This window comes from Pleurodeles waltl, chromosome 2_2 (genome assembly GCF_031143425.1).
Source record: "Pleurodeles waltl isolate 20211129_DDA chromosome 2_2, aPleWal1.hap1.20221129, whole genome shotgun sequence".
In the NCBI taxonomy this organism is placed as follows: domain Eukaryota; kingdom Metazoa; phylum Chordata; class Amphibia; order Caudata; family Salamandridae; genus Pleurodeles; species Pleurodeles waltl.
Genome location: NC_090439.1, coordinates 511,701,718 through 511,729,209, shown reverse-complemented (window position 1 = coordinate 511,729,209; position 27,492 = coordinate 511,701,718). Strand labels below are relative to the sequence as shown.

The window sequence follows — 27,492 nt, the reverse complement described above, 5'->3', positions numbered from 1 at the left end:
AAAGGATTAATAGTTTAAATATTATGAAATGTTTCATCATTCATGTATAAGCACTGGTTTTAAAAAGGCCTCACGTTTTAGTATTTTTCCACAGGCAATGTTTTAAAATGCTAACGCTGCAAATAATGTTTCCCTAAGCATCCTGTGTGGCTTGCTCACTGTGGAAAAGTTATGTTCTTATGTATTAACATTTGTCTGTCTTCCTAGGATGAGATAATGTGTACCCAGGAACAATAGTCTTCAGTGCTTGTGTATAAACTGCAACAATTGTATTCTACTACGAAAACTGGTGACTGTAGTGAGAAAAGAGGAGCCATCATGAATGCAGAAAATGAAGAAAAGATACTTCTGAGAATGTGGAGTAAATTTATTTGGCCTTGACCTAAACCATCCCATAGACTGACCAATATCATTTTAGTTTGTTGCCTTCTAGGACTTTAATATAACAAAATTAGGTGATGTAAGTTCAGTTGTTCTTTTACTCTGTTAGTGAAATGATTTGTTCCTGTTTCTTAGCTCTTTGCCTCCGATTCTGTTATTTCAGATGCATCAAGGCCAAACATTACTGAACTGTTCCCTATTATGTCATTGCCCAATGAAGAAGACCACAAGATGCTCCACTGATGAAGATATTGCTGTTTGCTGATCCATTTAGGAAAGGTATAACCAAATGTGCATTTGTCTTTCTTGCAAATTGTTATGCTTTCTCTCTTTAGAAAACCCAAACATTATTTTTGGTTAGTGCTATAGTCAAATGTTTTTCAAATTAACTTTTGTCTTCCTTTTTCTTTTGCATGAAGTCCAAACATGCTTATCGAATTAGAGTAATAGTTAAGGATCCCACAATCTAAATTTGACTGTTTCATATAAATTGATTGTAAACAAATTCGTCTGCCATAACTAAATGTGTTGTTTATTGATTTGATCTTATTGATGTTGACTGTTAGGATGGTATCTCACTGCTATCTGAGTCCAAAGATTTGTGTCGATCTCTAAGGGTAACTGATGGTTACTCTATATGTGTTACCGTATAAATAAATTATCAAAAGAAATATAAGGCTGGACACGCTCACAAAGTCAACTTTTTCTCCAAAGGGCTGCTCAGCATCAAAGGGCATGTCCACAAGTGTGGCTTTGACATCTCCACTAAAGCCAAGGCATGACAGCCGGGTTCATCGACTGAGCTATGGTATCTGCAGAATCCAGACTACACTTCAGATCAGTTTAGAGTTGTCCAAACTGTCATTGACTAAATTGGTGAATGGCTTTTTCACATGAGCAGATAAGCTGATTAATGTACGGTTTGCCAGTTCCCACAGGGCATCAACATATTGGCCTAGAAGACAGGTAAAATTTACAGTGTGGGGGATGGGGCTACTGGAAGCAAAGACTTTGTGAGTTGAAGAGGTACATTTCTTCGATTCTCTTTTTAGAGGAGCAATAGGAAAGGCATTCAGGTTTTGTTTTGAAGAAGAAGCTTGAACTGCCAGACTTTCTGGGAAAGAATGAGAGGGCAAAAAGTGTGGGTCAACAAGAAGAGGCCTCTGGGGTCTGGCTATCTACCTGTGGGCTGCTGGGTCTGAGAGAGGGTTCTCCCATGCATTCATGACAGGACAGAGGAAAGATTTGTTGAATGGATTAAAAGGCTGCACTCCTAAGTGGAGAATTTCAAAATGTTTGATTTTGCTTCGTCAGGGGGTCATGGTAATTTCCAAGCCTTCAACTGCCCTTTATACCACCTTTGTAAATGAGGATATGTCCTCTAAAGGAAGGGAGCAGGGAGAGGTTTTGTCCCTTCCTGCTGAAGTGTCTACGCCCCTTGCATTATGTAAATCCGGATACAAGTCAGCATCAGTGTTATCACGGGGAAGGAAATTCTCAGCCTCTGAATCACCATCTTCTGTGTGGCTATATTCCCTATCAATCATTGTTAGGCCTAGGAGTTCTAGAAAAACAACCTCTCCATCTGGGCAAATCTCTAAACCCTAGCAAGGTGCTTCGCCAAGGATATGTCATTGAAGTTTACATTAATTTTCTCTTTTGCCACTCAAATACTTTTCTTCAACATTGGAGACTTTGACAGTTGCAGCATAGCCAGTCCCATGAACATCGTAGTAGTCTGTAGTGAAGGAGGCTCCATTCAAATGTAGTATGTCATATTTGCCAGCTTTCAGATGATTCTTGGGCACCTAGGCAGGTGCCCATGGAGGTGAGACATTGGGAGGTATTAGGGTTGGAGCTGCCAAAGTCACCAAGCACAGAAAATACTGCTTCCTCATTAGGGTGGTTAAGAGGATAAAGGAGCTGTCCTGCCCAGATCCAGCAGAACCAGAAAAAAAGCCTGACTGGTGTGGGAAGGTGGCCGGGTCCATCGTATTCAGCTTTGGGATCTTATCCAATGATGGCGAAAAGTCTGAGTCCTATGAGCAGGGCTCTTTTTTGAGGAAGAAGGGGACATATTCTTCCTACAGTGCTTTTTGAGCTTCTTATGGGAACATCTTTTTGGAGATTGTTTTCTGACAGATCACTTAACTGGAGGTGCAAGAGTACACTTTGGCATCTCCATGTGGGCCTTGACTAAAAACAACTTGGCATGCTGCTCACCGGTAGCTTTCAGATGCATAGAACCACAGGACTGACAGGCCGATGCATTATCATTTGTCATGAGGGTCTGGCAAGGGCATCTTCTTGCGGCATTTGCAACAGTGTTTAAACCCTGAAATTTCTAGAGAAATCATTTGCCCTAGCCACTTATCAAAATGCTGAGGTATTTAGTCTGTAAGATACTGATTGTGAGCTCTGGACCTGTGTAAGTGAGTAACAGAAAAAACAGAATATATTGCCAGCATGCCCGTTGGTACCTTTTATTCTCCAATGTCATCATATCCAGAGGCAAAGTAGCAGATGAAGCTACATTGTGCCACCTAGCAGCACTGCAAACATATTGTTGAGGAAATGTTTTCCAGACTAGTCTGAAGCCTGTTAGGATGATTCATAAGGTGAGGAAAGTATTTAGGTGTCAGTATTTGTAATAGCATGAACCTAGCTAGAGCAACAGAGTAGAGAACATGGGAGGGGTGGAGTTATGGTTCAGGATTGCTTTCAATTAATTAGGTGTACATAGATGGTGAATCCTTTAGCATGGAGAAGTAGTGGTCTCTGAAGAGGTGGGACTTTGGATTCTTTCTAAATGGTAGATGTGGGAAGTTCTGATGTTGATGAGATGTTGCTCTAAATCCTGGAAGCCTATATGTAGAAGTCATGCCTTTTGGTTTCTCCTTTTTGCAGTTTTCTGTTCCCAGTTTCTTAACTCAAACAAAGCAAACATGCTTGTGCCATTCTTCAAACTATCTGACTATATTATAATACAAACAATCCAGTGACCTGCAACCCAGACTGCAACACCCCCGCCTGAGTGTGACTATTATACAGTGGTCACTCATGAGAAGAAAACCGACTGTTACTGCATGCACATACTGCAATTAGAATGCACCAAAATGTGGCACAAGTGACTTGTATGTTGGAACTTAGAATTGTACGTGCACACAAAGAAATAGTATGTATTTTTATTTATTATTATTTGCCTTTACGGCCTTCCAGCACCTGATGGTGTTAGTAAGCCTTGGTGTTTGCACTCAACATGCACATTTCACAAAGGTATATTTGGTTGCAAATGCACATTTATGGATGACAATATCATCATTTATAGCCACAGGCTTAAAGGCATTTACTAATTCAGGTTTCTCCACCATGAGGGTGGAGAAATACACAGTAGTAAATTCCACACAAAGCATGTTTATTACAAGGTGTTGCTAGTCATGTACATTTGTGAGCACCCACAAATATGTACTTTGGAAACAGAAATTACTTCAGTCAAGGCATGGAGTAAATCTTCTTTCAGGATCAGATGGGACACAGAGCACCACCAAATTGGCTCGGGGAGTAGGGCAAGGGAATTCCCCATGGGAAAAATGTTTTGTCCGTAGGAAAATACAACAAAACAATGTGCATTGGCCCATGGGCTGCATTCACCCTGAGCTCAATCACATGCTTAGCAGATTTCCCACAAGGGAAATAGTCTCCTTTAGGAAATGTCACGTAATTCCCACTAGCACACGTGGAAACAAGATCCTGGTGCACCCTTCCAGGTGTACTACTGGGAATGTTTGTGCATTCCCAAAAGTAGTATTCTACAAGTGCAGATCTACTCATATTTTGGGGATTGGTTCCAATATGTTTTTGTAACTCTGATAATGTCCTTGTTTCTATAGAATGATGTTCAATACTTGTTTTTAGAACAATCAAGTATTTTTGTGTCATATTGAGGTAAACCGTAAATGTTATGGTATTATGTCAACTTAAATAGTTTGAAATATATACGTGAGAATGTTGTACTCATGATAACACACACACACTCTTCTTTAATTAGCCCAATTCACATGAAAGCCATGTTCTGCAACACCTCAAATTAGGAGATGAATGCCCCATACACAGATCGACATAGTGCATTCCTCACAGTCAAACAAGGCTCTGGATGGCCATTTATACATCTCACGTACAGATAGATTTTAGTTATTTATTGCTGAAGACCTATTGTGCCCTATTTCAATACTTAGAGTAGGCTTTGGTCCAGTTCTTTGCCTATTATGTGTTGACTTTCTTGTTAATCTAATAATCTTTGCTTCTTTTACTTCCTTTTCCTGTGTTCGTCTCTCTTCTACAGCATAGGTTCTTTACCATCCTTTACCACCCTGTTATTGGATGACTTGTATCCTTCCGTAACTCACATGTGGGCACTACATTTTTATTTTTCGTTGCACTGAGTGCGAGTGCGCGTTTTCTTTGCTCTCTCCTCCATATGCTGCTTCCCACTCACATCCCCTATGCTCTCTCTGTTGCTCCCCACCCCTCCCAGCTTGTCTGTAAAAGATAAACAAGTATATTTTTGCTAGGTTTGACTAAAGAGCAATCTTCATCAGGTGGGTTTTCTTTCTTCTCCTGCCTTCATGCCAAATACTGCATGAAAGCACGGCCCTCAGCACACAAAGGCAGTATTTATGGTGCAGCAGGAGGGGCAGGTGTAGGAGGATGGCCTGGCTTACAGTGGGTACCTTGTGGTACTTACACCCTGTGCCAGGTCCAGTTATCCCTTATTAGTAGAATAGAGGTGTTTCTAGCAGCTTAGGCTGATAGAAGGTAGCTATGGCAAAGCAGCTTAGGCTGAACTAGGAGACATGCAAAGCTCCTACTATACCACTTATATCAGATAGCACAATATCATAAGAAAACACAATACTCAGAGTTACTAAAAATAAAGCAACTTTATTTTAGTCACAACATGCCAAAAGTATCTCAGAGAATACCCTCACTTAGGAGGCAAGTAATATACACAAGTTATATGTACACAAACCCAAAACAGGTAAGTAACAGTTAGAAAAGTAGTGCAAACAATGTAGAATCACAATAGGATGCAATAGGTAGACATAGGCCTAGGGGCAACACAAACCATATACTCCAAAAGTGGAATTCGAATCACGAAAGGGCCCCAGTCCTATGGGAGATTGTAGAGGGTCGCTGGGACTGTGAGAAAACAGTAAGGGTGTCCAAAATACCCCACCCCAAGACCCTGAAAAGTAGGAGTAAAGTTACCCTACTACCCCAGAAAGACACAATAGTCGTGATAGGGGAATCTACAAGAACCACAAGCACCAGCAAAACACTGAAGACACATTCCTGGACCTGAGGACCTGAAAAGGAAGGGGACCAAGTCCGAGAGTCGTGATAGTGTCCAGGGGGGGCAGGAGCCCAGGAAACCCCAGATGAAGGTGCAAAAGGGCTGCCTCCGGGTGGAAGAAGCCAAAGATTCTTCAACAACCAAACGGACTAGGAACTTCTCCTTTGGATGGAAGATGTCCCACGGCGTGCTGGATGTTGCAGAAGTGTTTCCAGGCAGAAATTCCGCAAACAAGCCTTGCTACCTGCAAGAGACGTGGTGGATGTTTTTGGGTGCTGCTGGGGACCAGGAAGGACCAGGATGTCGTCCCTTGGAGGAGGAGACAGGAGGGGCACTCAGCAACTCAGAGAGCCCCCGCAGAAGCAGGCAGCACCCGCAGAGGTACCGGAACAGGCACTTAGTGCTTTATCAGAGGAGGGGCTTAAGCAAATAAGGGTGTTGCCTGAATAAAGTGAGTCTAGAACCCTGTTGCTCACAAATTTATCAAATCTTACTCAACAAACGAGAACGGAAATCAGCAGCAGCATATTTACTTATCATAAGCAGTAAAACACTTTGCAAGGTGCAGGTACATTTCTATGTGCTAATGAAGGCATAATTACTGTAGGACCTTTAACCAAACCCATCGCACTGTTGCAGGCAGTAGCTATTAACTGAGTGTTTCTGGGTATGCATTCAAATAAGCATGCAAGCCCAATAGGAAATAGGACAAGGCCTTGAATAAATAGATGTTCCTGAGTGTTTCAACCAGGAAGCAGGAACATTTCAGCACCTTTTCAGAGGTATTTTAGGGAAAAATGTAGATTGACATTTGCTTTTTCCACTCCATACTAGCATGGACCTCCTTTAGGGGGTCGCCTGGGGTCACAGCCGCTACCCCTGGCTTGCCCTTTGTGACCTCTGGCACTGCCTTTGCGACCCTTGCCACAGACGTGGCAAATTCAGTGCCAGGAACACAGTGGCTGCTCGTTCTTATGGACGTCAGTTGAGGCCCCTCTTTCTTTGTTTTCTGTCATTTTTTTTATTACACTAACAGTGAATATTAATGTATTTTCCACTACTAGTGTAATAAAAATGGAGTACTATTAGCTAGAATATGCCCTTTCATGGCAGCTGAGGTAAGGAAAAAATGCTTTTAAATGTATGTTGTGTGCATGCTTGCGGGTGAGAGTGTGTTTATGTGAGAGTGTATGTGTGACTTTGTGTATGTGTGTGTGAGCGAAAGTGGAGGTCATGGGGTATGTGATGTCACGTTCGCTACCCCTGGCATATTGATGTCCATTGATACCAGTCCTGCTGCAAAGCCTGGGTGAAGAAATCATACAAACAAAAAGCCTGCACCGACTTCAATTACAGCAGTTTCCTTCCCTTTGTTCCAAAAGCTGCTGTTCTGATCACCAAACCAAACCTCTATTTCACAAATTCATACAGGTTAGCGCGCCTCCTGCAGATGCAAACAACACAAACAGTCTGTTTGCGAACGAGTCTGTGTCTCATCAGTAAGGCTCCTAGTTTTCAATATGAGATTGTGGCAGCTGTACTTTGTTTTTTTATATTTCACTGTCCCTCTGATTAGTCAGTTTTGGGGGATGAGGTTTTTACAATTAGTTGACCTGCTTGGAACAGTGGAATGCTTTCCTTGGCAATTAATCCTGTAATTTCCTCTAAAGTATGCCCAATTCCTGTTTAAATTGTGTCCTTACCTTTGCAGTTAGAGTATAAAGGGCCTGATTAAGAGTTTGGCGGATAGGGTTACTCAGTGACAGATATCCCATCTGCTGTATTATGGTTAGGGTTCCCTGTTTTCCGTTTTTACTGATTTTTACAGATAAATACAGACAGAAAACATTATGGGCCTGATTACAACTTTGGAGGACGGTGTTAATCCGTCCCAAATGGGACGGATATACCACCTACCGTATTACGAGTCCATTATATCCTATGGAACTCGTAATACGGTAGGTGGTATATCCGTCACATTTGGGACGGATTAACACCGTCCTCCAAAGTTGTAATCAGGCCCTATGTTTCCTGTCTGTATTTAATTTTAAAGCAGAAAAATACAGATAATTTAGCTTCTTTGAGTGACTCTCCATGCTGAAATTAATGACTGTCAGGCAAATAGCTGTACATATAGTCAGCATGGGGAGTTACAAAACTCAGTGAGATTTGCTTAAATGACTGCATACTGCAACATGTGCTTGTGCTATTATTCTAATTGTTTAATGTAGTGCTAATATTTTATTATTTTGGGGGGTGTAATGTGCTAAACCCTGACAGGCATCAAAGTATGAGTGCGTGTTCATCCGTTAAATAAATGTGGAAATATACGAGTTATCACCTCATCTGTTCACAAGACAGAAAATAAATATAGATACATACAAATAAAATGGACAAAAAATAAATATGGATTAATACAGTCGGAAATGTTCAAAAAATAAATGCCATAAAACTGGGAGCCCTAATTATGATCCTTTTATATCTTATGTCCCCAGTGCCTCGAGGCATGCCAAGGTCAAGCCCCTCCTTAAGAAATGCTCAGCTGACCCCACTGAGCTGAAGAACTACTGCCCTATCTTGTTCCTCCCCAAATCTTGGAGAATGCCATCAACTGTCAGCTCACGGACTAACTTGAACGCAACAAACTGCTCAACCCATCCCAATCCGGATTCTGGTCAAATCACATTACTGAAAACGCTTTGATTGCAACTACTGACGACATCAGGTGCCTCCTCGACCTAGGGGCAACAGCTGCCCTCATCCTTCTCTACTTATCCGCATTCGACACCCTCTCACACCACACTCTCATCATAAGACTCCACAGCATTGGCATTGAAAGCACCGCACTCAACTGGATCGCCTCCTTCCTCTCTGGCCGAACACAGAGGATCCTCCTACCTCCCTATGTCTCCTCACCCAAAGACATAATCTTTGGCATCCCCCAGGGCTCGTCCCTCAGCCCTAACCTCTTCAATATCTACATGACTCCACTGACAGACATCGCACACACCCACGGACTCAACATCATCTTCTATGCCAATGAAACCCAGCTCGTCCTTCCTTCTCAGACGGTACCGCCACCACACAAACCAGCTTCCAAAACACTATGACCAACATTGTCACTTGGATGAGGACCAACTGCCTCAAGGTAAATTCAGACAAAACAGAAATCCTCATCTTCGGGAACAAACCCTCCCCCAGGTCATCACATGGTAGCCCACAGCCCCCGGTCGAACTACACACGCAACCTCAGAATTAGCCTGGACACACAACTGACCATGAAGCAACAGATCAACACTCTTTTCTGCCTGCTTCCACCTCCTCTGAAAGAACCTCTAATGGATCCCCATCTCTACCAGGAAGACAGCCACCCAGGCCCTCATCTCCAGCTGACTCGACTACGGCAACGCGCTCGACGCCGGAATCACTAAACAGCTCATGAACCGCCTCCAGACCATCCAGAACGCAGTGGCAAGACTCGTCCTCGACCTCTGCAGAACAATCAGCATCACTCCCCACCCCAGGGCCTTCCACTGGCTCCCAGTCCAGCAAAGATGCCTCTTCAAACTCCTCACACATGCATACAAGACCCTCCCAAAGGCCTGACCCACCTACATCAACAACCACCTCTCTTTCCACCAACCTACCAGAGAACACCACTCAGCCTCCCTCGCCCAGGCCCACGTTCCCCGCAGGGTACGCTGCGGAGGTCACTCCTTTTCCCACCTCATAGCCAGATCCTAGAACGACCTCCACCTGCGCACCTCCCCTTCCCTGAAGGACTTCAGAAAGCAGCTCAAAACATGGCTCTTCGAGTGCCAGCAACAGACTGACGAGGTCAGCAGCCCCTTTCCCTCCCCCCAAGGCCTGCAGACCCCAAGGGTGAGAAGCTCGCACTATATGACTCATTGATTGATTGATGGATAATTCCCATGGCCATGCCCATTAGTTTGGAATTTCTATGATCTCCCCCCCCCACAACAAACTGAGCAATTTGGTGACTTTAATGTGACTGAATTGGGCCTGAGTTCGGATTAGGGGAGACATCTAGCCACTCCAAAAGCTCTGTTAAGTTAAGCACAAGGGAGATGTGTTACACACTGCAGTTGTAACCATCAGCATGTAATTGTTATCATGTCCTTATTTGTATACATATTCCTTTATCATCCAAATACCACTGCACCCATCAGGTCCTCCTGCAGAAAGCACACTTTCTGTGTTCCGAGGAATTGATCTAAATTTGCTTATCCCCCAGTTCTATTGTATGGCAAAAAGTTTACAATATGTTTATGATACATACTGTAATGCAGGATACTTGCTGGCTAGCATAAACAGTTAAATATGCAAATATCTGCAGTGCGATTAATCATGTGATCACAAAATCATGTCCGGGATGAACAAGTATTGGCAAATGCCTGAAGCATTAGCACTTTAGAGTGAGGCACTCGAGAGGGAGCCGGCCGGAGTGGACAGAGAAGGCTATAGTTGTGAAGCAGTTCATTATGCAGTTCAGTGCAAGCATTAGGTGTAGGAAGATGTATACACCCAAACAGCCAATAGCATTAGAAGAGAGATGAATAGTCCGTTGGGCTGAGCCAAGACGTGATTCATAAAGTGTCAAGCCAATGTCTGAAAGATACTGGCTGGAAAAAACCTACGGTTGAAAGGGGTGGACTCAAAGCCCACTCTGTGTATATTGTTAGCAAAAAGGCTGTCTGACAGCTGCAATGTCAACACTCCCTCCTAAGAAGGCACTGCTTATCTCAGAATTAACTAAACAACCAAGTACGTTCTGGCTGCATACGTGTCATTCCTTAGTCCAATCGGATAAATATATCACAGTGAAATAAAACAGGTGCAAAGGTGTTTCCAGTATCCCTTAAAATGTAGAGATTTGTGATGCAGGGGTCCAGACCACATTTCTCTCTTGGATATGAACGCATTTGATAACTTGTTCATAAACCTGAAGATGCTAATTTATAAAGTCCATTGTTGGCTGTCATCAGAGGCGTCTGTCACCATTACTTGAGACCTGAGCATAGGAGGAAGACATGAAAAGCTAAATTGGAACCTCTTCAAATGCTAAAGTGGTCGGCCTGAAAATGAATAAACGTTGCTCTTTAAAGGTCTGATCACTGAACTCTTGGTGGACCAGACGTAACCTTTTAAAAGTAATCTGTGCAGCGACTGGAAGCTTATTCAGGCCACAAACGGGAGCAGAGATTGATGTGAGGAATTTAAATCCAAGCGGAATCTGTGGGGCCGCAGATTGCACCAAATGAAGATGCTGTCTGAGTCACTCAGGGCCAGATGTACGAAAGGATTTTACCCATTCTGTGTCTATGGGAAAAAGCTTTCGTACATATGGCCCTCAGTTACTTAGATTACACCATATGTCTGTTTTTTTTTTTTTTTTTTTTTTTTCCTCCTGCTGAGAATATATATATATATTTTTTTAATTATAATTTATTAACTTTTATTATCTTACATCCGTTTACTCTCTCATTGCAACATTTTGTATTCATTGTACATTTCTCTCAGACAGTTTGTATTTACAATTCGTACTGCTTTTAATTCTCTACTCAGATCCTGAACCTCGTATGTTTCCTTAATGCTTTCATCAATCCCTGACTCTGGTGTGATTATCATATTTACATTTTGCATTACATTACTCGCCGGCCTGTGTTGCCTTTTGGGATCCCGTAAGTCAGTGGTTAACTTAGTTCTGTTCTGACCCATAACTTGGATGAGATACTAACAATAAGGGAGAGAGAGTGAAAATGTAAAAAGGAGAGCAACGGAGTTGAGAGGGCAAAAGAACAAAAATTAAGGTAAATAGACCAACAAACTAATGGTAAACATAGCGGCATTGTGTGGGTGGGACTTATTACTGATACCATAAGAAGGCACGGGAACATAGGAGCATGAGAGGGAGGGCCAAGCCCCGGGCGCCCCAGCGTGCAGATAGGCAGGCCTCCACCTACTTTATCCCTCCCCTCTATTGGTGGTGTATAAAGTTGCTATTCGCTCGCTTCTGTACTACCTCAGTCAGTGCATTTTGATTGTGTAAGTATTCGTCTTCAGGCCCCCACTCGGGAACTTTTCCCTTGTGTCAGCTTCATGGGGTGTGCTACTCATCCCTTATTTCTACCTCGGGTGCTGTTGCCCTCTTACATAGACCTTCCCAGTGTGAGACCAGGTCTTCCCATTCTGGGGCAATGGGGACCTGTCGGATTCCTCTTGCTTCTTCTGCCTTCAAAACCTGCAGTTCGTCCCTGGACCATTTCAAAACGTCACCTTTCCAGTCAGTCTGTGAGGGGCTGCTCGGGGCCTTCCTGCCCTTCGCGATTAATCTTTTATAAAGTGCCAGGGCTAAGTCAAGGAATCTCCCTCTCACCTTCCCTTGCAGCGCAGCCGCCCTAAGGCCCAGTAAGCACAGATCAGGTGTAGGCGATAATTCTATCCCTAGTAACTGGGCCAAAATGGCCATCGTCTCTCTCCAACCCGATTGAAGCTCCGGGCACCCCCACACCATATGGTCAAAGTCAGCATCTCCCCCCCGACATCTCGGGCACGTCCTCGGGGTCCCCCCGTATATCCGAAACAGTCGGTGTGGCGTCAGATATGTCCTATGAAGGTAGTTGTACTGAATGTACCTTAACCGTGTGTTACGCGAGACCACTCGGGGATAAGCCAGTGCTTTATTCCATTCTGAGTCAGTTAATTCCCTCCCTATGGTGTTTCCCCACCTTTCTCTCAAGGATCGTAGAGGGTCCAGCATGGCCTCCACCTGAGCCCGGTATATCCTGGCGACCGCATGGGGTTCCGACCCCGTTGTCAGCAGTAGGTGGAGCACCCCGTGCGTGGCTGGCTCTGCGTTTATCGTATCCCAATGGCTTTTCAGGGCGTGTATTATCTTAGCGAAGAGTAAGAACTGACCCCGGGGGACCCCCTCCAACAGTATGTCAGCGAATCCCTTCAGCACCCCCTCCTCGAAGAGTCCTCCCACTGTCTCAATCCCCGCGCCAGTCCAGGGGCCCAACCCCAGTTCTTCCGAATCCTTCCCTCCGGGCCCCACTACCAGTGCCGCCAACGGCAATGCTGGAGAATATGGCTGGCCCACTCCCACTCTTTTCGTGCATTTTTTCCAGCATGCCAATGCGATCTTTACCATTGCGCTGTTCTCAGGAAGGGCTATCTTCCTGCCTGCCATATGTGCCACTATCCTTGCCGTACCTATTACTCCCTGTGCAGTACAACGGTCTAGGTGTCCCTTGCCTGCTTGCCAGCCGGCCACCCACTGTAGCTGGGCCGCTAGGTAGTATGCCTCGAAGTCAGGAGCGCCCAGGCTGCCCATATGGGTTGGTCTACAAAGGGTCGTCAAGGCCGTTCGTCTGCGTCCGTCGTCCCACACTAGTTCCCTGAGGAGAGTATTCAGGTTGCGAAACCATGTCGGTGGGATCAGTAGTGGTAGGTTGGCAAAGTAATAGAGGAGTCGGGGAAGCATAATCATTTTGGCCAGTGCTACTCTGGCCATTATTGAAAGTTTTAGTGAACGCCAAAACCCAACCGACGATCGTAGGGATCTAAGTACCTTACCTAGGTTACCGTCTCTGAGATCGCTAATCTCGTGAAATATTTGGATACTCAGATACTTGAAGGTCCGTGGAGCCCAGCTCACATCCAGCGGGCACTCCACCGGGCGCGCGGATCCCTGCCTCATGGGGAACACGTATGTCTTGCCGCGGTTAAGGCGTAGTCCCGAAACCTCCCCAAAGTCCTCCAACTCCTCTAAAGCCCAGGGAAGACCATTAGTTCCGTCCCTGAGGTAGATCAGGATGTCATCCGCATACAGGGAGACAATATGCTCGTCCGGGCCCCATTCAATCCCCTTACCCACCCCCTCTCCCCGCAGCTGGGCTGCCAGGGGTTCAATCGCTAATGCAAACAGCAGCTGGGACAGAGGGCACCCCTGTCGGGTTCCGCGAAACACTGGGTACGCGCCCGAGATTGTCCCGCCCGCCCTCACTCTAGCCGTTGGAGACGAGTACAGCAGGTCCACCCATTTAACCCATTTCTCCCCAAGGCCCATTTTTAACATAGCTGCCCTCAGGTAGTCCCACCTAATCGAATCAAAAGCCTTTTCGAAATCCACCGCTAGTAAGACCCCGGCAGGGGGCTTCAACTCATCGGGCATGTACATTATAGAGAAAAGCCGCCTGAGGTTCAGGGAGGTGCTGCGTCCAGGGATAAAACCATTCTGGTCAGGATGTATCAATGTGGTCATGAGGGGGAGCAGCCATAATCTTGCTAAGTATCTTAAAATCACTGTTTAGCATCGATAACGGGCGGTAGTCAGTCACTGATGCTTCCCTATTGTTGGTTTTGGGGAGTGGCACTACCAGTGCCTCACGCAGTGTGTTAGGTAGTTCTCCACAATTCCACGCCTCTGCGTACATGTCCGCCGGCTCAGGAATCAGCAGGGTTTTATATTTTTTGTAGAAATCCATGGGGAGCCCGTCCGTACCGGTGGTCTTCCCAGGGGCCAGTTGTGTTATTGCCTCATCTATTTCTTCCCTAGTCACTGGCCCCCCCAGGCTGTCTCTGACCACCGGGTCTAGCACTGCTAGAGGGATCTGTATTAGGAAATCATCTAGAGACCGTGTCTCCAATTCTTTAGGTCTTCTGTACAGGTACGTATAATAATCCCTGAATGCGTCATTAATAGGGCCTGGGTTAAGTCTGCGGTTCCCCCCTCTATCCAATACATTTGTGATAGGCTCATTTCCTCCGCACAGACGCACCAGCCATGCCAAGAGCTTCCCCGATCTGCCCTCCTCTGATTGTAGAGACGCTAGGTATCTTTGCATGTCATGGCATCTAAGCCTTTCCTCAGTTTGGGAGTGTTCTCTGCGGGCGCGGTCGTATTGTTCATCACCTTGTGTTGTTGGGCCTTTTCTCAGTTCCCCTTTGTGTATAATCTTCTCTAGGGCGGTTAGCTCTCTCTCTAGTGTATGCCTCACTCCTGCTGATTGCCCAAGGCAGAAACCCCTCGTCACCACTTTAAGCGTCTCCCATTCCACGGCCCTAGAAGAGGTGGATCCCTTGTTAGTCTCAATGTGTTCTGTCAGGTGGCAACGGAGCGCTTCCCTGTACGCCTGGTCCTCCAGTGCCGCAGGGGTCAACTTCCAAGAAGGTATAGGGGGTCTGTCCTGTGGCACCCTCATTGTTAACAGTAGTGGGTTGTGATCTGATATTGTGCGGGCCAGGTATTCAGAGTGGGTCACGCCTCGTGCCAGGCCCGCAGTGCAGACTACCCTATCAATTCTGGTGTGTACCCGATGGAGGCCTGAGTAAGATGAGTAGTCCCTAATGTCCGGGTGTCGCATCCGCCAGACATCCACTAAACCCCAGGTGGTCATCCACTCCACCAGCCTTTGAGCTATCTTAATTGATGTCGCCCCTTGTAGTGGCGGGGTGGATCTATCCATATCTATGTCCAATACTGCGTTGAATTCCCCGCCTATTAGTACTTCCCCAGTGCGTTGTCGGGTGAGGTGTCTTGATAGGCCCGTCATGAATGAAGTCTGGTCCTGATTAGGGGCATAGATGCAACCCAACACTAATGGGGTCCCATGCAGTTTCCCCTCCAATATCACGCACCTACCATCTTTGTCTATGTTGGAAGAATCAACCGTTAGGGGGACACCCGCTCTTATCCAAATTAGTACGCCTCTTGCATAGGCTGAACATTCTGTGGTGAACACCTGCCCCCTCCATCTACGCCTTAGTTTCTCACCCTCCCCCGGTGCCAGGTGGGTCTCCTGTAGCATTGCTATCTGCACTTTCCTTCTTTTAAGGAAGGACAGGATTCTGTGTCTTTTGGCCGGAGTGCCCATCCCCGTGACAGTCCAGGTTATGAAATTGTAGTCAGCCATTTTAATCCTGTACTCTGGTGAGAACGGGCCCGGTGCACCCGGGGCACCGGCCGAAGCCCCCACACGCCCGCACCCCTATAGTGTACTGACGTCACCACCCATCTTGCCGACTGAACTCATATCTGTAAACCCCAACTCCCCATCCCCAGGGCGCCTCCGGAACTGCAGGTGGCCCAGCAAACTGTGCAACAGTGCAACTTAACAGTCCTATTCGCCAGCCAAATCTGCAGGCGAAAGTCAAGTCTAGGGGGGTGGCCAGGTCCGGAGGGGCCACATGTTTACTCACGGTGTGCCAAGTTCCCAGGTGCTGCTACTGTTCTGGACTATCAGAGTTCGTCTGCCGTTTGAGGTGTCACTCTCGGAGCGCAGGCCAAGCTCCCCGATTCTCCGGCGGAGGACATCACCGTGTCGTCAGACTCCACCTCAGAGCCATCTTGGGGGGACGTCTCTCCACCCACTCGGACCGCCGCCTCGAGGGCTGCCTTCCTGCCCGTTTCTCTTTGCGTTTGTGTTGGCGCTAGTTGAGGGCGATCCCTGGGTCTCTTCCCCCTCGGGGCTTGGCGGGGCCTTCCCGCACTGGGTTTCCCACGGGCGGTTTGATCCGTGTGGGACCCGTGCCTTTCGAGCCACTCCCATGCCTCCTCTGGGGATTGGAAAAATGTGGATTTCCCATCCATAATCACTCTTAGTCGTGCTGGGAATAGCAACGAGTACTGGATCCCTTCGTCTCGCAAGGCTCTTTTTACCGCTAGAAATGAAGCTCGTTTGTTTTGGACTTCTAGTGTAAAGTCTGGGAACAGTGTCACTTCTCCGTTTGCCACTCTGAACGGGCCCGTCTCTCTGGCTTTCTGTAGAAGGATGTCCCTGTCTCTATAGTGTAGGAGCTTAGCGATTACCGCACGGGGCGGCCTGCCAGGGGCAAGGGGCCTCGCCGGTACACGGTGCGCTCGTTCCAGTGTGTAGAAAGGAGTCAGGCATCCAGGTGCGACCACCGTGCTGAGCCACTTCTCCAGAAATTCTACCATGTTCGACCCCTCTTGCCCCTCAGGAAGGCCCACCACTCGCACATTGTTCCTTCTGTTTCTTCCCTCTGCATCTTCAGCCCGTTGTTCGAGTCTTGTCACTCTGTCAGTCAGGGAAGCAACCTCAGCCGTCGTGTCTTTCTGTCTTGGCGCGATGTCTGCCAGTGAAGCTTCTGTCGCTTTGACTCTGTCCACCAGCTTATGGTGTTCCGCCCTTAGGAGCCCCACCTCAATTGTCACTTGGTTGATGTTGTGCTGCAATGTCGACTTTGTGTCCCAGTATCTTGTCTAGGGTGTCTTGTACTTTGGTTTGTGACTGACTCTGTGCGTCCGCCTCTTCGCCCCCCAGCAGGCGTCATGTGGTCCATGGCTCTGTACTTGTGGCGGCCCTTGGGGGGCATCAGACCAGCAGGGGGTGTACCACGGTGGGCACGGCCAGCAGTCCGGTCTTCTTCGTGCGTTCTGCTATTGGTCTGTCCCTCCGTTTTGGTCTCCAAAGGTTTAGTTCCTGTTCGCAGATATCCCCAGATCGAGTTCCAAGCGCCCCGCCGGCTAATTCCGGAGTCCAGTTGCGGAGACAGTGGGTTCCATGCCCGTCTACGGTTGCCAGTTGTCACCCCCTTCGATGGCGTGTCTCTTGCTCATTGCTCCTGCCGGGCGTATCCTTTTTGCAAGCAGGATCGGGCGCTCGCCTCAGCCTCCGTCCGACCGTCTCCCTGTGCAGGGCATTCGTCCGTTCCCCAGCGCTTCGTCCTTTGCTGTAGTCTTGTTTAGGTTCGCGCACAGTGGCCCCATTCAGGGGTCGGTGGTGCTCTCAGGCGTTCAGCCGCTTTCTTGGTTTCTCATTTTGGGCGGACGCTTTCCCCTGTTTTGTTGAGTGGGCCCCTTTCAAAGCGGAACTTCTGTGGCCCTAGCCCCCCTTCGGGAGACCTCTTAATTGGCCCCCACAGGAGTCGGGGTGCCGCAGGTTCAATATTGCTCTCCAAAGTTCTGATCGGGCCCAGTGCGTCCCGCTCCAATCGGGGCTGGAGGCCTATGACCGTGACTGTTTCCCTGCCTCCAGGTAGGCACTGTTCTTTGGGGTGGGGCCCCTCCTGGCCTCCCGCCCTTGCCAGGCATCTCGGGGGTCCTTACCCCGGCTGTTGGGCCCAGGTGCGGCCACACACGGGCCGTCCAATCCGATCCCAGGGCGGCCCGCCGCTTCACACTAGGCCGCAGTCCCCCAAAGGGGGATGGGCCGCAAACCTCTTCCCGCGTCGGGCGGCCCGCCTCTGTCCCTTGCTCACCTCCGTCCCGCGGTGAAAGATCGATCGCGTCGGCAACTCGTCGGCAGTCCGCTGCTCGTGCTCCGGTGAGAAATAGCCCAGACTGGCGCGTTTAATAGGATTTTTGGCGCCGGCCCCTCCGGAGCCTGAGAATTAGACGTGCGCCATGCTCAGCACTTTGGCCACACCACCATATGTCTGTTTAAAGGAGAATCAAATAATCTCAAATTCCCCCATGACAACTTTTAGGAAATATTTTTGCTTAGGTGAAAGCTTGTTGGTGCTTCTGATTCCCAGATTCTCGTATGCTTCCTTAATCTACAAAAGCAATTCATGTGATGGTGTACTGAAAAAAAAATGAAGGAAATTGCTTATTAATGGCAATGTAAAATGTTGCATATAAATGTGTACAATGTTTACCACTCAAAGGCAGGAAAGATCTGCAAATATCCTAGAACTATGAACATGGCATCCCACTCAATTATTCCCCCAAGAAACCATTGATTGGGCAAGGAAATGATTAAAACACCCTGCAACATTTATAATCAGCTGTTACCCTCCTTTGCCTTGTGTGTTGTGCTGATGCTGCAGGACCCTCACCTGCTTGATGTGTCTTGCTGTATCAGTCAGCAGGATGCTACTATTGGATGTGGCGTGATGGTGAGTAGGTTTGCTCTCTGTCATGTACTGTCCTTAAATGCATTGACAACTCCACTTATCTAAACTCTAAGAATGCATCTTGCCTCCACATAGGTCTGTAGATACACCTTTTACAGGTCAGGTTTGAAATGTCATAATCCACTATACAACCCATAAATGATCTTTGCTGTTCAGTCCATAGGTTCGACAAAAGCATTCCTATGTTCCAGCATAGATGAGGCGTGGCATAGACTGCCAATTTTTGACTGTTTGGTGGTAGGAGTGGGAGACCTTTTTCAAAGTCCCCAAAGCTTAAATTTAAGAAGATGTGACAGATCCCACTTGCAGTTCCAAGGAGAGGGAGCAGTCAATATTGAATCCCAAGTTCTTCATTGTAGATAATGGAGTGAGTTGAGTACGCACAGAAGGTGGTCATGAAGCAAAAATCCACATGGAAGAAAGGGCACCAAAGCTCATGACCGCCATCTCTTTGAAGATCAATTAAAAAGTCATTCATCCAGCAATCAACTACATACACTGGTGGACCTGAATGACAATCACCCTTCTGTCCAACCCAGAGGAGGCTCTGAGCCCGCGGCACACTGCAGGGGACAGGATGGAATGGGAATGAAACATTGGGCTAAATTAGGACGGGGCTGTAGCATGATAGTTACAACCGATTTGAGTGCAGTGTGAGTAGGACCACATGAACACCTTGACCAAGAATCTTTGATGCATAAGGAAAACACAAGTGTTCCTTACATGCTTGGAAATGTATGAATAAAACAACCCAAGTGTATGCAGAGATAACTGGCCTTTCTAGGCCAGACCACCAGGCAGTATTAGTTCACTGGGCAGGGACCGCACTACTGGTCTATGCAACAGGTGTACAAAGTGCACACGTCTGGAGCCCAAGTGCAGGGAAAGACATACCCTGCAGATTCTATTCTCAGTAGTTCCTCTGCATCCATCGGGTATCCTGATAATGATGGTCCTTTATTTTGGTCCAGTCGGGGCTATCTAACATTCTCGTGGGTCCTGGGCAGGCTCTTTCCTCAGGTCAGTCCTTAATGATGACCTCAGTCAGCTTCCAGTCCCATGATATGTTTATGTTAGTGCTCGGATTTGTCTCTGCCTCTCAGAAACAGCTGCTTCTTTCTCACAGTGCAATAAATCTCTTGTCTCCAAGTAAATGGAAACAGCATTAGTTTTGTACCCTGATTGTTTGACTAGTGTCATCGTGAGGAGGAGGTGACAGTATCGGAGATCTATTACTTGTATGATAGATTCTCTCCAGTGATTCTGCAGAATCCTTCTCCAAAGTCCAAAATAAGCAGAAACTACAGGTCACTGAGGGAAACAGTGGTCGCTGGGATAAAACGAATATACAAATTGAATGTAAAAGACCTCCACAAATCGTAACTCACAGCGAACCACAGCCAGGAGCAAAGTCTGTTTTTTTCTGAGTTTCCTATGCCCAATTTGAGTCAACAACAGAAAATCTATACCTGGCAGAGCAATATTTTTGTATATAATATTTAGGCCACAGTATTTGTCAGAGAATACTTTGATATTTTTGTATCAATATTCTGTTATAAAACCTATGATAGATATGACAAGAGTCTCATATATCGGTGCAGTGATGTCAGGCCTAATATAAATGGAGAGGTTGTAAAGCACTGAAGAGTTTCTATTTCACTGACTAGTATTGGGTTACTTCCAACAATTGTTAGTGCTATATTGCCTGGGAGCCTGCCACACCTCTGTAAAAGCCTGCCTCTAATTTCCTTATTATATGTGACTTATGACGCATCTAATCACGTGTAGTAAAGAAATAACAGTCACTCAACTGTAATAAGCTGTTAAAGTCGAGTTCTAATGACACAATGTCTGCTGTCAGAGCCAGCAGGCAGGGTGAAAAGCAGGGCACGAAGCATAATAGCAGTAGTTTAAACAACAAAAACAGGAACTGCATTTTCCGTCTTCTGATGTGTTTTCTAAAATAAAAAATGTTCCTAAGAAAAGAGATGTTTATGACGTGTTTCCACTTGCTGTAAGTCATTACAGGAAAGATAGAAACTCAAAATGTTTTAACACAGCATTTATTTAATATTACTAACATAAAGATGATCCTAAAACAATTCTGGCAAAAAATATTGTTTTTGGTGTGTTGAATTTTGCAGTACAGATTCAGCTTTTAGTCTTCATGTCTGCAATGAACATGACACATCAAGACACTAAGGGGCATATTTATACTTTTTTAGAGCCGCATTTGTGTCGTTTTTTGATGCAAAATCAACGCAAACTTACAAAATACAATTGTATTTTGTAAGTTTGCGTCGATTTTGCGTAAAAAAACTACGCAAATGCGGTGCTAAAAAAGTATAAATATGGGCCTAAAACGACGCAAATGCAGAGCTAAAAAAGTATAAATATGGGCCTAAGGACTTAAGCAGTCTGTGGGACGGAGGATGACCATGTATTATAAGGAGAAAAATACCATCTACGTACATTAAAATTAAAACGATATTGCAAATCACTTCGGAGTTCCATGACCTTATAAAGGAACTCAGCCTTTGGTCTCATTCTTGTATATGGCCATGGAACTCCTAGGTGATTTGTGAAATCCCTATAATATTCAACGGGGGGTACTACATCCCAAATATAAATAAACTTCATGAAAGCTATTACATTTATGTGTGATTTATCAATTTTCACATGTGCCTTATTAAAATCTATTTCAATCAGTTGTCCAGGAATCACAGTACAACCTAGAACAAGCCGAGAGTGGATTAGGTGTTGGTTGTTTTTGGTTCCTGTGAAAAAGCTTCCTAACCAAATCCTGAGCACAATTCCAGTCCTACTCGAGGAGTCAAAATATGACAACACTGCTCTGGACTCCTCAACAGCACAGCCAATGTTGTTTTGTAATGGCAGCAATAATACACTCACCGTTAGCTGTACATCAGGCCGTTTATCGAGGAGAACCATTCCTTCGTCCGGCAGTCCAAATGACTTTACCTGGTAGGTCAGGAATCCACCATATGAGGACACCTGTCAGAAAATAGATCAGTGCTTCTATTAAAGCCATGGAATATAAATAATACAATGAGCACATGTCGCATTCCTTATGGAATTCCCAACTATTTTCCACCTTAAGTACTGTTTTAAGCACATTAATTTCCCAAGGTGCTTGTTGCTAATCATATATGAAATTTGTTTTTCAACAAGATCTTTTCAATCCAGTCCAGAATAATACTCAAATGATGTAGATGTAAACATGCTGCCTCATCAACGGGAGAATAAAGTGAAAGTGTATATTAATGCACTGTGCACATAAGACGAGCTACACCGAAGAATATATAGCCAACAGAGAAGGACTTTATTGCTGGCCAGTGAGTTTGTGCATGCAGGGATTTGTAAACAAATCAAGCCAATGCTGGTTGTATATTGTGCTGTCAGTAGTTGTTTCGTATTTATGCTGACCCAGTTTTTCGCCTAGTAATTAGTATGGCGTTGATTTAGAGTTTAGCAGATGGGCTACTCCATCACAAAGGTAATAGATATGCTACTTGCCTTATTAAAAGAGCCACAGGACATAATGCGCTTGTAATACCGTGGCAGATGGTATATCTGTCATGTTTGCGAATGGAGTAACCCATCCACCAAACTCTAAATCTGACCCTATGTATTTGGTCCGATATACAGTTGGAACCAATGTTTGCTGTAAATATATGTAATTTGTCTGCAGTATCTGCTTCAAATATTCTCACACTTCTCTAAAGTAAGCAATATTTATGCCATGGAGATTCATTGTCACTCCACGTGTGATTTAGCATAGGGTCCAGTGTGTCCGGGCTTGGATTTATGGGGTCTGGAGTATGCTGACCCAATTATTCGAGGCCAGGACCCACAAAGGATTGCAGCTGGTGGAATTCCAGCCATAGTTTTAGCTCCAGGTGAAATTCAGCTTCTCGTAATGAGTGCCTCAGTCATTGATTTACTTAACTGACTTATTCCTATTGCGGATGCCCCAGAGAGTTTTCCAAAGGCGAGGAAAAGTTAATTTTCAGTCCAGTGTTCCAAGAGGAGCCAGTCATCCTTGGGTGGAATGAGCTGTGCATAGGATCTTTCATGTGAGGGCCCAATGAAGCAAACTCCAAGTCTCAGGCCCTTATTACGAGTGTGGCAGTCTTGATTCCGCCACACTCGTGGTGGCAGTGGGACCACCGCCAAAGTGTCGGTCCGAGCGCCATATTATGACCATGACAGAGCCGCCACAGTTTGACTGCCGCACCACCAGGTTGCCGCCGGTCGACAGCCTGGCAGTGCCGGCGGTCTTAATCCACCAGGGGATTACGACTCCCCTCTCTGCAGACTATTGCATGATGGTCCCACCGCTATGTATAGGCTGGTTGAGACGGTGCTGGGGACCCCATGGAGGCCCCTGCAATGCCCATTACTTGGCATGGGTCCCCATGGACAGCCCTATCGTGCTTTTCACTGCCTGAATTATGTGTAGAGAAAAGCGCAACGGGCTGTAGCACCCGACGCACTGCACCTTCGATTACGAGCCGGCATCAATGTTGTGGTGAGTTTCCCGCTGGGCCAGCGGGAAACTCGTAATAGGGCCAGCGGGAGGAAAATCGCAGTGGCAGTTTTCCGACACCAAAGAGTTTGGCGGGTGGCCTCTGCCACCTGCCAAACTCTTAATAAGGCCCTCAGGGTACACACATGATAATCCAATACTAAACATCTGACTGCCTGAGTAGCACATAATGCTAACCGTGGAAAGATGCCTGAATGATCCTGATATGTGTTGGTGCTCATAAACAGAGCAGGAAAAGTTGGCATTCATGACTCTGTATTTTCCGAAACGTTTTTCAAGAGTTAGGCGAACAGGGTCGGGAGAAGTTCAAAAGTGGTGAACTCTGTACATGAAAGCATCTACCTCAGATCTTGTGTTTGTGCTCTGTGGATGGCAAGTAGGTTCAAAGTGTTCAAAATCAGGTACCTGAATGGCTGACATAGTTGTAAGATCTTGAGAAGTAACTGTCTGTTTCCAGAGGATGCATTGTGAACTAAGCCTATAAAACTGATTGTGGAAGTGTGCTTACGTACTCTTTGGAGCTTGCCCTGTTATTTTTTTGGAAACCTTCAGAAGACACCCTGCAAGCACAAAGACTAATTTGTGGGTACATGGTGCGGAGCAAGAACTAAATACAGCTGCTGATGGTTGCAAAATGAATTATTGGTGACTGTGTTTGCCTATGGTTTGCAGGAGAGGTCCTTAACAACCTGCACTTCAAGCTTTTGTACCTCCTGTGTCAAGTCAGGCCAGATAAATGGGTCAGATGAAGGATCCAGCAGGCAATGAGCAGAAGCCCTGTCTTCTTTCCATTGACAAAGTGATAGTTGAACTGCTTTCAAGTCAGAACATCTTTGAGACAGTTTTTCACTCCCCAAACCTGTCCTCCTAATTCCAGCGGTCCTCTTTGTCACCCACCTAGAAGTGGCAGCAGATAGTGTCTGCTTCTAATATGTTGGCAGGGGGTGCCATGTAGATCCTGATAAGAATTAGCAAGAGTGGTGATTCTTGAGGGACTCTGCAGTTGATGGATGTTTTTCTGGACAACACGAAGGACAACAGTTGGAGTGCTCATATTGAGCAAACTAAGTTCTATTAGGGCAGTGTTTCTATGTGCTACTCTTATGGAATAGCTGTGTGATATAAAAATATCTGACCCTTACCTCTAAGGTGTGACACCTTTTTCTTTTGCACTCAATATTTCTGCTGAACCTCCTATAAAGAAAGCTATGACTTTTATGAGTTTTTCATCAGTAGCTCATTAGAGAGCCATCTCTGGCAGAAAAGTCAACCTCGGCCAATGCCATGTGGTAGGGGCTGCAGACTCCAGAGGACTAGATTTGTGCTTACGGGACAGACCCTGCTGCCTCGATTTGCTGCTCGTGTCACCTATCAGTAATAACCAGATGCAGAGAGGCTCCTCATCACACCTGTCCTCTTCTCCTTACCTTCAGCTTTCATTTGAGAAGAGTCACCTAGCAATGCAACTGAATCCCATTTATTTGTGAGCCTTTTACCAGAAACATCAGTGCCTGGTAAAGGAGCATTCTCTTACTGCTCGCATCATCAGCGTCCGGTCAGCAAACCACTGGGCGTGTGAGGTGGAGGCTGGGGTACCTCTCCAATAGCAATCTAGGCGTCTGCTCCCAGGGTGAGCAGAGCATCTAGCAGTTTTCACTGCCCCTGACGGCATGGGCAGTGAAAATTGACCTGTAATTCCACCCATCTAAATAAAGTTGTGGAATGACAGGTCAGACTCCGTAGTGCCGTCAGAGGTGGTTAATCACGGCGGAGATGGAGTAGTCACCGCTAGGATTAATCCTAAAATCCGCCCAAATATAATTTTAACTGGCAGACCGCATTCTTGGGGGTAATGATACTCCGTCCCAAGAATTAAATGGGACCATAAATGTAACCATAGATTAAAATGAGTGTACTGAATTGTGACATACTTCATTTTGGAACAACTAAATACTGGAACAAATCATATTGAGGAATGGCGCGCAGAGATTACAGATGGAAATAAATCCCAATGGGTATGCCACGCTGGTATTACTGGCATATGTACAGGTGTGTGTGTGGACAGGTAATTAAGAGGACGTTTGTAGAGTTATTAATTAACGAAAGTAGCCGTCTTTGGACAAACCAGGCTTAGCAGCTTTTGCTGATATATATTGGTGAGCTCATTTATTTCTTACATAAAACCTTATCTAGCAATGAGTGCACCATAAATCCTGAAGGGGTTAGCCAACGCTCCCAGTTTTCGTTTTTACACAAACATGCTGATGGAAACCGTTTTCATGTTTGTATTCATTATTAAAAACTGAAAGTGCAGAAAAGTAGGTCTTCTTTTGAGTTACTCTTTATTCTGTCAGTCATGACTGAGAGGCCAAGAAGAGAGACAACATAGGAAGTTAATAAGGGGATTAGATATCCCTAACATAGATTGCAGATGACAATCCCAGACGAAGCGTTGAAGCGCCTACTATTTCCTGGTGACTTTACAAACCCGACAAGGTAAAACACAAAATAAATTTAGGTAAATACTGCCAAAAGTGATTAAGTGATAAATATAGACGAAACGCTTAAAAAATAAATGCAATGTTACCGAAAGCCCTATTTATAGTCAAAGAATTTCGGTTTCTAATTGTAGTCTGTTGCTTCGTTTTCCTTACAGGGATGTACTTCTGTTACTCACATTCGAGTCAGCTAGTCTGGCCCTGGTGCAGCACATTTTTTCCTGGCTGATTATGCTCGCAGTTCTAGCCAGAGGAGTGTTCAAACATGTCTACAGCTTGTGGAGCTGAGCAGCAACACATCACAATACATAAACGAGACGTGCTGTCATAAACATAGCTTTTACTACATTATTTCAAGGTACATTTAGTCAACAGGTGACGAAATCATTGTTTAGCACGTGTTGCCTCATAACGCTTTATTTCCCATCAGGGGTCGTATTACAAACACTTTGATGACGTGTTACTGTAGTTGGGAAGGGAATCAACTCTATTTGCACCAGGACAACTATGGTACAAGCTGGTTTCCCATTACTGCTGCATTTAAATAACCTTTTGTAAGTAAAAATAATGTCTCCACTTTTCTAATATTAAAGACAATACTATGAAGCAAAATCGGTTAGCTCCTTTTTAGGGGCGAGCGCGAAGCGCTCCGTCTCGTGTTGTAATCTCTCTATGGGCTTCAAACCACGCCCATGTCACGTCAGTTTCTATCACAGGTTCTTGAGCTTGCCTTTTAAAATCTCCTTGCTTTCATTAGTGAAAGGCATGCATAAGTCATGCCTTTTCCGGTGTTTAGCTCTCCTTGAGCGCAGCGACCAAGTACTGAAAACATATGAGGCTCCATGTTTTCCAACCGGTTTCTGGACTACTTTTTCTGTTTTTTCGCAGCACAATCTCACTGGGCAGAAGTCGATCACTCTTCATGACATCGACTCTTTTACATAGTTAATTGCACTTTTGCCGGTTAGATGGATAATTGCACTTTTCCATAATATTTACAGGTCAACATTTGTTTGCACAATTCCACATTACAAAAGTAGCTAAATAATACAATTTGGACGAATTGAAAGTGGTTTCAGTAAGGACCCAGGTTCTTTGATGTGGTGCCTCTCTAATCTGCGGAGTGCTGTTTCCAGATCTGCAGATGGCTGGTTCTGTAATGCCTTCGGTTCTTTATCAGCAGTAGCTGAACCTTAACCCTCCTATGTGGCTGAATCACCACCAGCGGCAAACACTCTCATATTTCCTGCTGATAAAATCACTTGTGATCCGTTGTTGTAAATGTTCATAACATAGATCGGGACACACTAGCTCACCAGGTTACTGGAAGACAGAGTCACTGCTGCTCTGGCAGGGGACCATCCGCTCTATTGTGAGGTCCCTGCCCGTGGGGAGGGCATCTCATTGCTTTCTCAACACCCTTGTCTGGAGGGGTTCTGCAGGGTAAGGAAGCAAGCACAAGAGGTAATTCTGGAATTGTCATGACCCCATCACAGTTAAGTGACAAGACATTTGATTGGCTGATGTGGGCTTCAAAGTAACTAGTGACCCAGTGATGGTATGGTGGGCTCGCAAGTTTCTATTGGGGGGATTATGTCTGCAAATCCCAGCCAGGTTCTCCAGCAATACCAAAAGATGCCCCCAGAGAGTTTATTTGAATCAGATCTCCTATCTATAGAGCCAGACACTGCTAGATGAAAGACTGGTGAAACCCGAATAGTACATGAAGGGCAATGCTAGAGCACATGGGGTGTAAAAGAGATACACATAAATATGCTTTGACAGAT

The 27,492-nt window shown here is 45.7% G+C and overlaps 1 protein-coding gene across 2 annotated transcripts in view; it reads right to left on the bottom strand.

The window, feature by feature from the left end:
• Positions 1–27,492, bottom strand: part of LAMA3 (laminin subunit alpha 3) — a 933,952-nt gene that overhangs the window by 168,472 nt on the left and 737,988 nt on the right. For both annotated transcript variants that reach the window (XM_069220025.1, XM_069220026.1), the window contains one exon: positions 21,551–21,652. In XM_069220025.1, the coding sequence (XP_069076126.1) occupies positions 21,551–21,652 (102 nt within the window). The remainder of the gene's footprint in view (positions 1–21,550; positions 21,653–27,492) is intronic.